At 33.5% G+C, this 13,819-nt stretch overlaps 1 protein-coding gene across 1 annotated transcript in view; it reads right to left on the reverse strand.

Annotated features, from left to right (window-relative positions):
- SEMA3A (semaphorin 3A) overlaps window positions 1-13,819 on the reverse strand; it is a 525,999-nt gene that overhangs the window by 25,570 nt on the left and 486,610 nt on the right. Inside the window, exons 15-16 of the mRNA XM_008054520.2 lie at window positions 12,207-12,298; window positions 2,175-2,216 (exon numbers count right to left, since the gene is read on the reverse strand). Coding sequence (XP_008052711.1) covers window positions 2,175-2,216; window positions 12,207-12,298 — 134 coding nt within the window. The remainder of the gene's footprint in view (window positions 1-2,174; window positions 2,217-12,206; window positions 12,299-13,819) is intronic.

The raw sequence follows: 13,819 nt of genomic DNA on the forward strand, positions 1-13,819 counted from the left end.
GAATTTTTAACATAATAAAAATAAAAAATGCATAATGTTTAAGCAACAATAGAATTGCTTAGAATGGGGTAGCTATATCCAGAAGCATGGTTGGCAATAGTGAATTTTGACAAGTTAATCCATACATTGAGTTTGTAACTATTTTTAAAAGTTGCTGATCAAGTTGTTCTCACAACTTAGTATCTCTACGTTTGATCAATAACTTTTAAGAAGCATGAGCAAAATTCACATTTACAGTTTTTTAAAAAAATCACATTTAAGTAGAAAAGGTGTTTTCTAAATAACAATATCTAAATCTGTCACATCCTTTAGGAGAGAAATAGAAATAATATATAGGAAGAATAAGAAACCAAAAATATGGCAACTGAACTTATAATAACAAAAGTGTGATAAAATGCCAAATATTAAATATAACTCAGTGTTGTCTTCATGTTACTGTAATTCTGCAAGATTATTAATGATGTGGAAAAATAATTATACTATCCAAATGAAATATAGGGTAGGCTTGCAGGCACCATTGAGCATAATCCAGTCACTAGTAAGTAACCTGATGTGCTTTTTCTGCCCAATTTAACATCACCACAGGCTTTCTCACTATCCTCCTTAACAAGTTGTGGGCCATAAGCAGGAGATGAGTTCATTAATCCAGAAAATTAGTTGCAACACTACTCGCTCTTGAACCTACTACCTTGCTTTTAAAACACCCATAAGTATGAGTGAAATTGAGTCATAGCTGAATAAAATCAAACGTCCAATAATGGAAAATGAAGGCTAGGGACATTTCCTTCTATTATGGTATAAATTGATAGACTCTTTTGTTTGTTGGTGAAATGTTGAATTAATAGACAATTTTAAAGGTAACTTTAAAAAAATGTAAAACAGAAAGGAATGTTTTACAAAACTAGATGTGGAGGTAATGCAATTAGGATTGGTTATGAGGCTTAGCAGAGAAGTAAAGTAAATACTTTTAAAAAAATCATTACAGGAAAGAATCTCCCAGTCTAGCTTCCATCCTGGAAATCCCCAGATTTCCTTGCCAACCTCTGACAATTTTTAGATTACAAGAACAGATGAACACATACTTAGGAAGTGTAAGATAACAGGATCAGGTCAATAATATCTGCACTCTGGGTTGCTCTAAATATCTTGGAGATTATCAATCTATTTTGATACCTCTGTGTGGAAAGGATACACACTGAATTTTATTGGCGTAGTAATTTTGTGTCTTGTTCAAGGGATAAACTATGGTCAGAGACAAAATATGTAAACAGTTCAGAAATATGATTAGCCACATGATTGTCATATTTCACAATTTTGCATCTAAGTCTTCACAATAGTAAGTGAGGGGCACCCTACTTCATTCTGGCTTTGTCTGTTTTTGTTTTTTCATTTTGAAAGTTACCATTGATATGCTAGATAGAATGTCTAAGTAACATTTACAGGGAAAAGATAATTTATTAGGAGTTAAAACTATGTTTGTTTTGCACATATCATTTAACATTTAGAAGACATTCACTTGTCTGGCCAAAGCATTAACTTGTCATGAATGGAAAACTGACTAACATGCTGCCTTTAGCCTTTGAATTCATGGAATTATAGAGCTTATCATTTGACAGTGATGATTTTTCTATTTTTCTTCTATATTTACTCAAAGTTAATATTTTATTTTCTCTAGTATACAATACTACTGGAAAAGTAAAATTAACTTTTAAGTCAAGAACCTCCAAACACATATAGCCAGTAAAGAATTTTACCAGCATATAAAAATTCATTTTGTTTATATATTTGCATAGTAAGATTAAATTATAAACATCTTATATTCTGAAATATACATATATACCAAATTCAAAAAATTGAAAGAATTATTAAGCATTAAGTAAATTGTATTACAATGACCCAGAAAAGAGAGAGAATTCTATAAATGAAAATTTGCAATAAATTATAATCCGGGACATATGTTTATAGAACACAGTTGAGATTAATCCAAAACACCGGTGAAATGAAAACTGTCTTTACTTTTACTACATTAGCTTATTGTAGCCAAGATATTTTTTTCTCTTGTTTTTTTTGTATCATTGTCAATAAATCTATGAAATTTGATAGATAAATAATTCTGTTTGAAATCCCAAATTAATAAAATATAGAATATTGATTGTAACACATCATGATGGTACCTGCTTTGTGGAAAGCTCCATCGCTGAAATAGTAGTTGGTTCCTAAAGAAGAAAAGGAAATATATGCAATGCTTGGTCAATTAGAAAAGTCAGTCGTTAATTAAAACAAGACACTAGCATAAGTTTGCAAAAAAAATAATTTCAGTGCCCATAAGAAGCAATATAATCAGGGAGTAAGTAAGACATATGAAAATCTTACACAGATAAGAGTTAAAGATATGGAGCAGACAATAAGATCATGTCGATATCTTCCAGCCTACAAACCTGTAGCTGCCCAAGCTGTTTTATCACTTGCTGAAATATAAAGGAGGAAGCACACCTGCAGGGTAAGAGGGGGCTGGAAAGGACATGTTTTGGGCGTGTGTTAGGTAATTAGAGGTGGGTTCAAAGAAGTAGAGTTTTGCTGCACATTGCATTCTGACAAAAAACAGGAGTACTTCCCTGATTAGGTATCTTCATAAGTCATTTAGAAGGAGGGAACAGAGTGAGTCTAAAGCTAGACTGATAGGGAAGTAGCAATCATTCACGTTAGGTAGGATGGGGTTATTTGGTCATTTTCGTAGTTTGGACAATGTTCATGTTTTTGTCTGTGTTCAGTCATAATTGCAACAGGGCTTTGTTTTTATTTGGATTCATAAGAGTCACCAAGTGGCCCTTTCTGATGCTGGTATTCTGTGAAAATTGTTCTGTTCAACTGGCGGACACTGTGGCTTAGCTGCATTTGCCAGTTCAGCTCCTAACACCACCAATGAGAGTTCATGACAGTAGAGTCATTTCCAGCTGTCAAGGACAGCAAGACCTGAGTCGGGATGAGATTATTATATTATGAAAAATATTCATGTACAAAATCCTACATTCAAGCCTTTGCCAGAGAATATAATTTCTTCAATGTCTATCAACAGGTTAACATAGAGAAGTAATAACTAGGGAAATAACACTCACCGAGGCACTCCACTCTGTGTTCTAGTTGGAGTTTATTATGAATGTGTGTAGACTTGCATACATCATTCTTGTTCTGTGATGTGGGTAGATCACCAAAAGGCTATACACCTGAACATATTAGCTTACATCTGTTAGGTTTACTTTCACTGGACTGTGCTCTAGCCCATATCTTTCACCCAAGACAGACATGAGACTGTTTGTGGGCCTTGGAGAGGTCTGATGAGAAAGAGGCTTAGATGAGTCAAAAGGCCTTACTGTGTAAGTGACTGAGGCTGAACCCAAAAGAAGGTGTGAAGAGTTGAACTCTGGTGCCAAACTGCATGTACTCAAATTGTGGTTCAAGTCTGGCCAGAAGTGTAGTATTAAGTAAGGTATGTGAATTTTTGCAACTCAGTTTTCTCTGAGTATGATGGTACATTTGTCATAGGGATGGTGAGAAGATTAAATGAAATAGTACATATAAAATACTTCACAAGTATCTAGATGTATAGTGTTTATTCAAATCTCTCTTCCCTTCTCTCACTCTCTTCCCCTCTCATCTCTCCTTCTCTCTCACCTGTCTTCCCCTCTCTCTTTCTCACACACACAAACACACACTCTAAATCCCATCTCATTTTATTTAACTTTTCTCTTTAGTGCTTATTACTGAATATGTATATATACACACACACTATAGGCAACAATAAATTAATATATTAGCAACATACTATATTAATAATTGATAAATTATATATACATATAATTTATCTTGTGTCTTATGAGTCTCCCCACAAATCCCAAAGCGGAGTGTGAGGCAAAATCTTGTTTGCAGGAATAGAGCAAGAATGAGAAATTGTAGATTGAGAGGTCAGCAGAAAAATCAATAAAATGGTCTGTTATGAATGTCACTACTGAGAAACGATTCTGAAAGTAGTAAACAATGACTCTCAAAATAGCCCACTGAGGTTCGTACCAAGAAGAGTATTCACTCATTAAATTACACATCGGACACTCTTAGGGACGTACATCTCCAAAACCTCCGCTGTGACTCTTGCTTGTCTTTTGGCTGCTATCAGAAAAGTCCTGGGGCATAAAGTAAAAGACTCACAGTATGAAACAGAGGTGGGTGATAGGGTATGAGGAGGCAGCAGAGGCCTCGCATGTCCTCTTAAATGTATGCCCCCTCATTTGGAGCAGAGATTTTGGCTGTTTATCTCACCGCAGTATCCCTAGCATCTGGAATTATGCCCGGTATTTACAAGTTCTTCATAAATATTTGCATGAATGAATGTATTCTTTACCAGTTTTCCCCTTTCTCTCCTATCTCTCCAACTTACCTCACTATACTACACTCTTTCTTCCATTTGATTTGTATATAAGATAAAGACAGCCATCTTATAAAAATGTCTTTCAGTGATTTTTTTGGCTAAGCTGGAATTTCCTCAAAAATAATCTAAATATTCTACACTCACTGTCTTTACTTGTTTATCTCTCATCCAGTGCTGTCCACCTCTTAACCCACTGAGCTAGCCCTTACTCTAGAGAGGTGGCCTACTATCCACAGTAGCAAAAGTCACCAAAGAACTCTGTATTGCTGAATGGACATTTTTCTGTCTCCCTGATTATTTTGGTCTTGTTTGTTTTATATGGCACGATCGACCATTTATTCCTTCTTGACTGCTTCCTCTATTAAATTCCATTATGCTTTGGAATTCTTTGTTAGCTATTTTCTAATGGCCCGCATCACAGTCTTCTCATCTTTTAGCTATTCCCGACACATTTGCTTTCCCTTGTCCTTATATTTCCACTCTCCTTTAAATGCTACCTTTCTTTCCTGGTGAGCTCAATCACTCTGGTGGTCTTAATTACCCTCTATGTGCTCCAGAATAGCAAATCTCCATTTCAAACCCCAATGGATGAGCTGAGAACAAGGTTTTCTTAACACAGTTAAGACAATCTGCCTGAGATACAAATAAGACAAATGATTTAGGAATGAACATTAATTTAAAGGTATAATTTTTAAAATTTCCACTTTCCCTATTTTATAGTTCAAATGAATTGTATTAATTATTAAATATGGTATTTTTCTACAAAATTATTAATCATAAAGAAAACTATGATGAAAGAAATGTCTATTAATTTTATCTACACTGAGATACGATAGTTAGAATTTAGTAACATTAAATCACAACAATCAAGGCAAATTTATCACAGATAATCAGCTTTAAAAGACAAACTTGAAGATTGTATTTAGCTTTGTACAATATTGCAATCACTTAATCCAAAAAGAAAATTTAGAAAAGTTTTTTGACAGAAATTTCTCCCATTCTAACAATTTTACATGAAAAATGGGTTCTGTGGTAATTATGCAGCTAACTTCATGCAGGTTTTCATGAAATAAATTTCATAGTCAAAGTTCAAGGAAACCACTTCTTAGGCAGAGAAGAATTAACAGCTAGTGTAATTAAAGTGAAAGTTAGCTCTAAGTTCTTTTAAAAATGAAGCTAATTAATTTTCATATATTTCATGTTCATTGACAATACAAAAAAATGAATATCTACAAGATAGACGAAAATTAATTATTTCCTATATAAATGGTAAAACATAGAAGAAACCCTAACACATACCAGATTTGGTTGTGTCATATTATGATTTCAACATTCCTAAATTAAGATTCTAGAATCCCTTAATTAAAGGAAACTTATTTATTATTTAGACCAGGAAATTAGTAACAGTTTAGAATAAGATGTGCTATATACTGCTAGTGGTTGAATTTTAAAAGATAATATATTAGAATGACATTCACTTAAGTAAGCTATGTTTTTTTTTCTGAAAAATAGCTAGTGGTGAATAAGACTTCCATTTAAAACAGATGTAGCTTCATAGGCATTTTTTAATGAAACTAGTTTCAATTGCACATTTAATTGGTATTCAAGTAAAAATGAAACTAAAAACTTAGTATCTTTTCAAGATTTTCTATGACTCCAACTTATATTTTTTTTGGATATTTTAATCTGGACCTGATCAAACTTTCTCACTTGCAAAGCTGTTCAACCTGCAGGTCCCAGGAGACTGCCATAGCTTGCTGGATGCTAAGCATAAGGACTGGTCCTTTAGAATGAGTTAATAGACTACATTTTGGAAAGCATCAATTATGTTTTACATGTGAATGAAAATTAAACTCTCATTTGTTTGCTCAGCTGCCCACGGAATATTGTGTAAGTTGGGCTTAAAATGCATGTGTTATCAATGTAAACACCTTGCAATTCTTTGCAGTCAATAGGACTATAAATAAAGCTCATTGTCCTAAGTGTACTGCAACTTGATGTAACATTTCACTGTCTCAAAAGCAGACTCCCTTTAAGTTGGAGTGTACTGGAAAGAAAATCCCAAACTGACTGGTTAAGGTAAAAATCAGCAGAGACTAAGTCGAAGTCTGCCTCTCCCTCTCTTCCTCTCTCCCTACACTCTCTTCTCTCTCCCCTTTTCTCTCCCTCTCTCCGTTTTTTTCTCTCTCTTCTCTCTCCTCTCTCTCCCCTTTCTCCTCTCCTCCCTTCTCCTCCAAACCACCCTCCCTCTCTCTCTCTCTCCTCTCCCCCCTCCCCCCTTCTTTCTCCCCCCTTCTCTTTCTCTCTCACCCCTTTCTGTCTCTCCCCTCAAGAAATAAAAAAAGTAAAAATCAGCAAAATTCAGGTTTTTATATCTTCTGAATATTTTAATAAAAATAAATATACGTATGGATTTTTCAAGCATTTTAAAAGAGATTTTCATCTGTATAACTAGTTAACAATAGCTACCATTACTAGTAATCTTAATGAAAAAAACACTTTTAAAAAGTATTCATAATCACAATCTTCATTATGAGATGAAGAAATTGAGGATCAATCAACTTTAACTTCTTTGGAATCACATGGCAAATATTACTCAAATTCAGATTTATGATTGCAAATCCAAATTTGAAATTAAGCTTGTCTCTTAGTGCCTTAATACCATTTTGAATACTTAATAGCAAATTAAAGCCACTTGTAGAGTCCTATACCAATGTCAGTTTTATTTCACCTCTCATTATCTATTAAAAATTTTATTGTAAAATGAAAATTTTTACTACCAAGGAATATTTTTCTTTCCATACTCTGACTGAGATTTGATTTCATTCAAAATAAAAGTATCTTGAATGTAACTGAAACCACTGGAATGTTATGTGATTAGCCCAGATGTTTTCCTAAAACCAACCTCAAAATGGCAATAGGCACAGTACAAGTTTTAACTGAGGAATTTATGTGAAGTGTGGTTATTCAGCTTAGCGAGGACACATAATGAACATGGTACCATGGAGATGATAACATGGTCAAATTAACTGGTTTGGTAACACTAAATGCCTTAAAAAGAAGAAGAAAAATGTCTAAGAGTATTAGATACTACCATAACCCTTTCTGTACCTTTTCTATTTAACTTGTCAAACTATCACCAACCTTTTTTATAGTATTTTATTTTAAATGGAATGACTCACAAGGCTCAAATGGAAACATAGAAAATAACATTCTCAGCTCATTTCACTGAATATGGCTATCACTTTAATGTGTTGTGGGGTTTTTTTTTCCTTCTCCTGCAAAATTAAACAAAGTTTGACAGTGAAATATTCCAATTGCCACACCACAATATATGTATGAACGTTGCCTGATAGAATAGAATGCTAAAAGTAAATATTTCTCTAAACTCTGCCCAAATATGTTTTGTCTACACAAGTGCCAAAGAAATAATGACAATAATGCGCAGCAGAGAATATGGAAGAGAACTGAACAATCTACTATGGAAGGAGATGAATTCCAGGTTGCAAACAATCTTGCTGCAAAATAGTTGACTCATAAACAATCATTTCTATGCCAGCATAATATTATTTATTTTATTTAATTGTTAGACTGATAAAGAACCTTTCTCATAATATCTGGAATGCCACCCAAATGTCATCCAATAGCTATCACAGGTATAAGTTGTGTATTTCTCTGGAAACTGCAAAATACTGACAAAACCCGGTAGACAGAAAATATTTGTACAATTACTTGTGGGTTAATGATGAGCATACGCTCTGAAAAATGCATCATTAGGCAATCTCATCATTGTAGCAACTTCACAGAATGTACTTACACAAACCTAGATGCGAGAGCTACCATACACCTAGGCTGTGTGGCATAGCCTCTTGCTACTAGGCTTCAAAGCTATACAGTGTGTTATTGTACTGAGTATTGTAGGCAGTTGTAATATAATGGTAAGTATTCATGTATCTACACATAACTAAATACAGAAAAAGGTATTATAAAAGTGATAGAAAAGATAAAAAACGGTACAACTCTATGGGACATGTTCTATGAATGGAGCTTGCAGGACTGGAAGTTGCTTTGGGTGACTCAATGAGTGAGTGAGTGGTGAGTAAACATTACTGCATGCTACTGTATACTTTATTAACACAATACATTTAGGTTACACTACTTTTAAAAAATATTTTTTCTTTAAATATCAATTAACCTTGGCTTACCTTTTTTTACTATAAACTATGGAATTTTCAAAAAATTTTTGACTAGCTCGTTTAATAAATGTTGGTTGTAAAGGTATTTTAGACTCTGGGGACACAAACACATATTTTAGGCTTAAAACACAAACACATTATACAGCTGTATGGAAATATTTTCTTTCATTATATCCTTATTCTACATGCCATATTCTATTTAAAATTTATTACTATTATTTTTATACTTTTTCTACTTTTTTGCTAAAAACTAAGACACAGGCAAACACATCAGCTTAGCTTACACATGGTCTGGACCATCAATACCTCTCTCTTCCACATGTACATCTTGTCCTACTGGAAGGTCTTCAGGGACAAACACACAACTATAACATCTCTATGAGTACATCATAGGAGATAATATGCTGTTTCCTATGATAACAATGCCTTTTTCTGGAATACTTCCGAAAGAACCTACCTGAGGATGATTTACAGTTCTTTTTTTTCTTAACAATTTTAATAAACAATTAAAAATGTGGCATAGAAAATACTAGGCGATAGAAAATTTTTAGCTCTCTTATAGTCTTATAGGACTACCTTCATATATGTGGTTCATCATTGGTTGAAATGGCATTACACAGTACTGGACTTTACTCGCAAGATTTTTGGTTCCCAACATCTTTTGATTTTGTTAAAGGTCATTTAATTGGCCACTTTACATTAATATCTTTTTGAATTAAAATGTTTATTAATGTACTAAAAACACAGATAAGATGTGAAATATTAACTTAAATCCCCAATATACGAGGAATACAAATTAGCTAGAACACAATAACACTGCAAAATTATGCATGTTTTGATTCATAAAATCCTCCAAAATATTCAATAATAAATCATAACTTTATTATTAAGATATTGTGACTTGATACTGTTCTGCGAAATAAAATTCAACTATATTAATAGGTAAAAAAGCCCTAGACACTGAGAGAAATAACACTGGAGTCTGTAAACTGCATGAGGTCGGGGACTTTGTTTACAGTAGTCATCTCTGTATCACCAGAACTAAACATTGTACCGAAACCATCATAAGTTTAATATATATTTACAGTTGAATTAATTAAAAATATATTTTTCATAATACTTGACACCTGAAGCGAAATATGCAAGGAAATCATGACAAATACAAAGGTAAGAGAGATGAAAATAAATTCTTAAGACAACATAATGTTTTAATGTCTCCTATAACTTCATTTGTAATGGTGGTGGCAATATCAATCTCCAAATATATAAAATTGGTCATTTTTTCCACTAGAGAATCAAGAGGATAACTTGCAAATGTTCCTAGTTTATTTTCCTCATACTCTGGCACTTTAAGCATGGTATCCTTTATGAAGGTCTAACATTTTTAAATTTTTCATATTTCATTTTTTTCACCAAGACTCATTCATTTAATAAATGTTGATTGAAAAGATATTTTAGACTCTGGAGTCATGACAATGACCACAAGATAGCAATGTATATATCCACCCCTCAGTGACCATAACTTGTTTGCTCAATCTAAATGGATTCTCTAGTGGCTTACATAATCTATTTGGATAATTGTATTTTCTTTTTAATTTGTAAGCTAAAGTACCAATGTGTTTGTTCATTCAGATAATTTATGGGACATGGTGAATGACAGTGATTATTCATCAGTCTATACCAGATTGATACTTCAGGCAGCATTGCTACTTTAGCCTATAAATTATCATAGATAAAATAAGGTCAAAGTATCTGAATTTTAAACATCTTACTAGAATTATGAAAATGTTATTGTTTTGAAGACTCCAATCAAGAATTAGTAGAAAAGGCTACTGGAAATTACCTCATTTTCAATTTAGTTAAACTAAAACAATAAAATTACATTCACAATAACATTTTGAGTTCAGTGCTTGCCACTGTTTTCGGTGCTTTCCATATAGTGTCTCTAATTCTTCCAGTCTTCTGATAAAGGAGGTATTATGCTCACAATTTTATTGATATGGAAACTCACAGGAATGGTCTAAGTGTTCCAAACAGAATTGTCATGTAGCTATGACCGAGGAACCTGAACTCATTCTACTACATCATTTAGTTTGTTATCACAAAACATCTATCTCACAATTTACCAGTTGTATTTTTCAATGCTAATTAGAATTTAAATTTAATGAATATGTATTAAGAGCTTTTCATATCACACTTCATTTTCTCTTTAAAATACTACTGAAGAGTGAGCAAGCACCTATTGGATTTGTACATGGATATAAACATGGGGGATAAGTGGTCTTGGGAAGACTTTGCTTACCATTAAAGTATTGAATCAACTGAAAACTTTAAGCTAGCCCCTTCACTTTATAGATAAACTATCAGAGACAATTGGAGACTAAATGAAATCACTTGAAGTTGTGATTTTCTGAGTAACAGCAACTTCTAATTCAAATTCATTTTCCAGTTATAAATGTTTTTAGTATGCGTTTGCTCTATTTCTTTCTTTTTTTTTTTTTTGAGTTGGAGTCTCACTCTGTCGCCCAGACTGGAGTGCAGTGGCCACTCCCGGCCACCGCAACCTCGCCTGCTGGGCTCCGGCGATCCTTCCGCCTCAGCCTTCCAAGTAATTGGAATTACAGGCATGCGCTACCACGCCCGGCTGATTTTTTGATTTATTGTAGAGATGAGGTCTCGCTGCCCAGGTGGGTCTCGAACCCGCGGGCTCAGGCAATCCACTCACCTCAGCCTCCCAAAGGCGCGGGATTACAGGCTGAGTCACCGAGCCCGGCTGCTCTATTTCTTATACAAAATTTCAGTAACACCTTTTATAGCCATCTACTTCCCTGTCGTATCTCATAAATAATTCATATCAAGGTGTGCTTCAATTCAAATCATTTCTATTATCTGGTTTCCTAAAAGGAACAACAGACACATGGTCTATGTTATACCTCTCCATTTATCTTCTTTCCTTTTGCCCGCATATCCTGTTTCTTTGACTCTTGACTATTCCAACACTATACAAACCCACCTGAGCCTTCTGTGATTCAGGGTAAAGGGACAAATATCTGTACATTTCTTAGACGTGTAGACTAGGAATCTACAACAAATTGACTACCAGCGATGTAAAAACTTCAAACTGTCTTTGCTAGCAAATGATTTCTTTCAGAAAATATAAAATAATTCATGCATAAGCTAAAAAAAAAGACTGTAATGTCTTCATTACTCCGTCATTCTGAATGTATTTCCCTTAATACATTCATGGAAGCACATATCATTCAGTTATACCATAAAGTATGAAAGGAGATTTTAGAAGGGGGGAGGAATTTGTTCAGTGAGGTAACTTAAATAATATAAAATGTAAATCACATATTGTATCATTGAGAAAACAAAATATGAGCCAAGGATATATTTCTTTACATCTTTAGATTTAACTAGCATTGAAAGTTTCAAGGTTTATTTTGACTAGTGTCTGGCTTTCTAATTGACAAGCTAATTAGAAGGGTATGCTAGACTACTTGTCCATACCAAGTTGAGTGTGCAGCTGTCCTGGGGGAAAGACGTACAACTGAACTTGTTGACACTTGAAATTAAGCAGCACTCACCCGAAAAACTGCCATTTCTTCCAGCAGAACCTCTTCTAAATCATGCCAAGTCTCCTTAGGAATTGAAACTACTTTAAGAACAGTCCCAACATCTTTGAAAGAAAGGGGGTGGGGAGAAAAGATCACAACTTAAATTGATCTGAACAAAGTTTAGTGCTAACAAACGGAATCGGTATTTGTCCAAAACAAGAACATTTAGACAACAGTCTTCCTTTCAATTTATTTTTTGGTCAGAACATGGGTAAAATATATATTTAGACACATTTCATACAATTAGACAAACTGTAAAGAAAAATTTTAAAAAGTTTTAGAATATAAACAATTAAAATTTTAGAAATATATTTATCATGAGGCAGCAAATTTTTAAATGTAATAGTCACTACAGAGATTGGTTAGGCTGCATTACTTCTTTATATTGTTTTTTGAAATTGTTCTTTAATTGTCAGGTGTCTCAGAAACAAAACCTAAAAATAATACCATTTTGGCTTGACAGGCTTTCCACTTTTATTGAAAAAAGCAGACTATGACTATGAAGACTGAATAGAAGTGAAAAATGCAAGGAATGTTGTCAAGCAACAGAAGTATCCAGAGCTTAAGAGCCCTGGCTGCTCATCTTGTCACCTGAAAATCTTCAGTACCTAGAGGCCTCTAATGATGGCTCAATGGCCATTAAGTAATGAATGACAATAACCCGATTTCTCAAAATAAACACCTAGGATTACTTATTACAATGGTTTTTCAATAATGCACACATTGATTAATCAATTTTAGAGCATTAAAGAAATTTAAAATTCAGAATCCCAAATCATAAGAACAGTTACATTTAAAACATTGTATAGAGATTTCAAACCTTATTTGCTTTTTAAATTTTTGCTGTTAAAAGATACATGCTTTAAATGACATGAACTGTCATGTCACTTGTGCTCTAAGTTAGCCTAAAAGACATTAATTTTCTAATGTTACAGGCGTGTTCCTATTAGTTAATAGAATGAGAAACAGGACATGATTACATTTTAAAAATTCCGGTTCTGACTAAACTTGATCAAACTGTTTTAGCTTCCATTGGCGTATTTTAACCAAATACAACAGAATAACTGTGAAGAAAATCTTGCCAATAAAGAATAAATTACAGCAGAAAAATAATTCATTTATAACCACTTTAGGACCAACATGAGGTGCTATATATAAGATAAAGAAAAATTGCTAATTTAGCCTTTGTAAAGTTAAAAAAATTGCTTTCAAGACAATCCTTCTATGTTTACAAGACCTTAGACTACTCATAATACTAAAGATTAAAGGTAAATTAGGTTAATCTTCTCAGGGCCTCTGATCAGGTCTCTAGTACCCAAACACAACTCTATCTATGCTTCAGATCAAGTTTTACTGAGTAGCATTTCAACAATTTCACACAAATTGAATCAGATTACTCAACTAGGATCAATATACTAAGATGTGCAACTTAGTTAAAAGATAAAATTACTGTAATCAATTTACTTTGCTGACAGATGACCCTGGTCTGTACTGACCAATAGCTATCCACATCATCAGACATTCAACATGCTCATGAAATTGGTGCCTTTAAAGACAGTTTGTGTCAGAGAGGAATTAATAGC

The sequence above is a fragment of the Carlito syrichta genome, unplaced genomic scaffold (genome assembly GCF_000164805.1).
Source record: "Carlito syrichta isolate Samal-C Ts95f unplaced genomic scaffold, Tarsius_syrichta-2.0.1 Scaffold295875, whole genome shotgun sequence".
NCBI classification, from domain to species: Eukaryota; Metazoa; Chordata; class Mammalia; order Primates; family Tarsiidae; genus Carlito; species Carlito syrichta.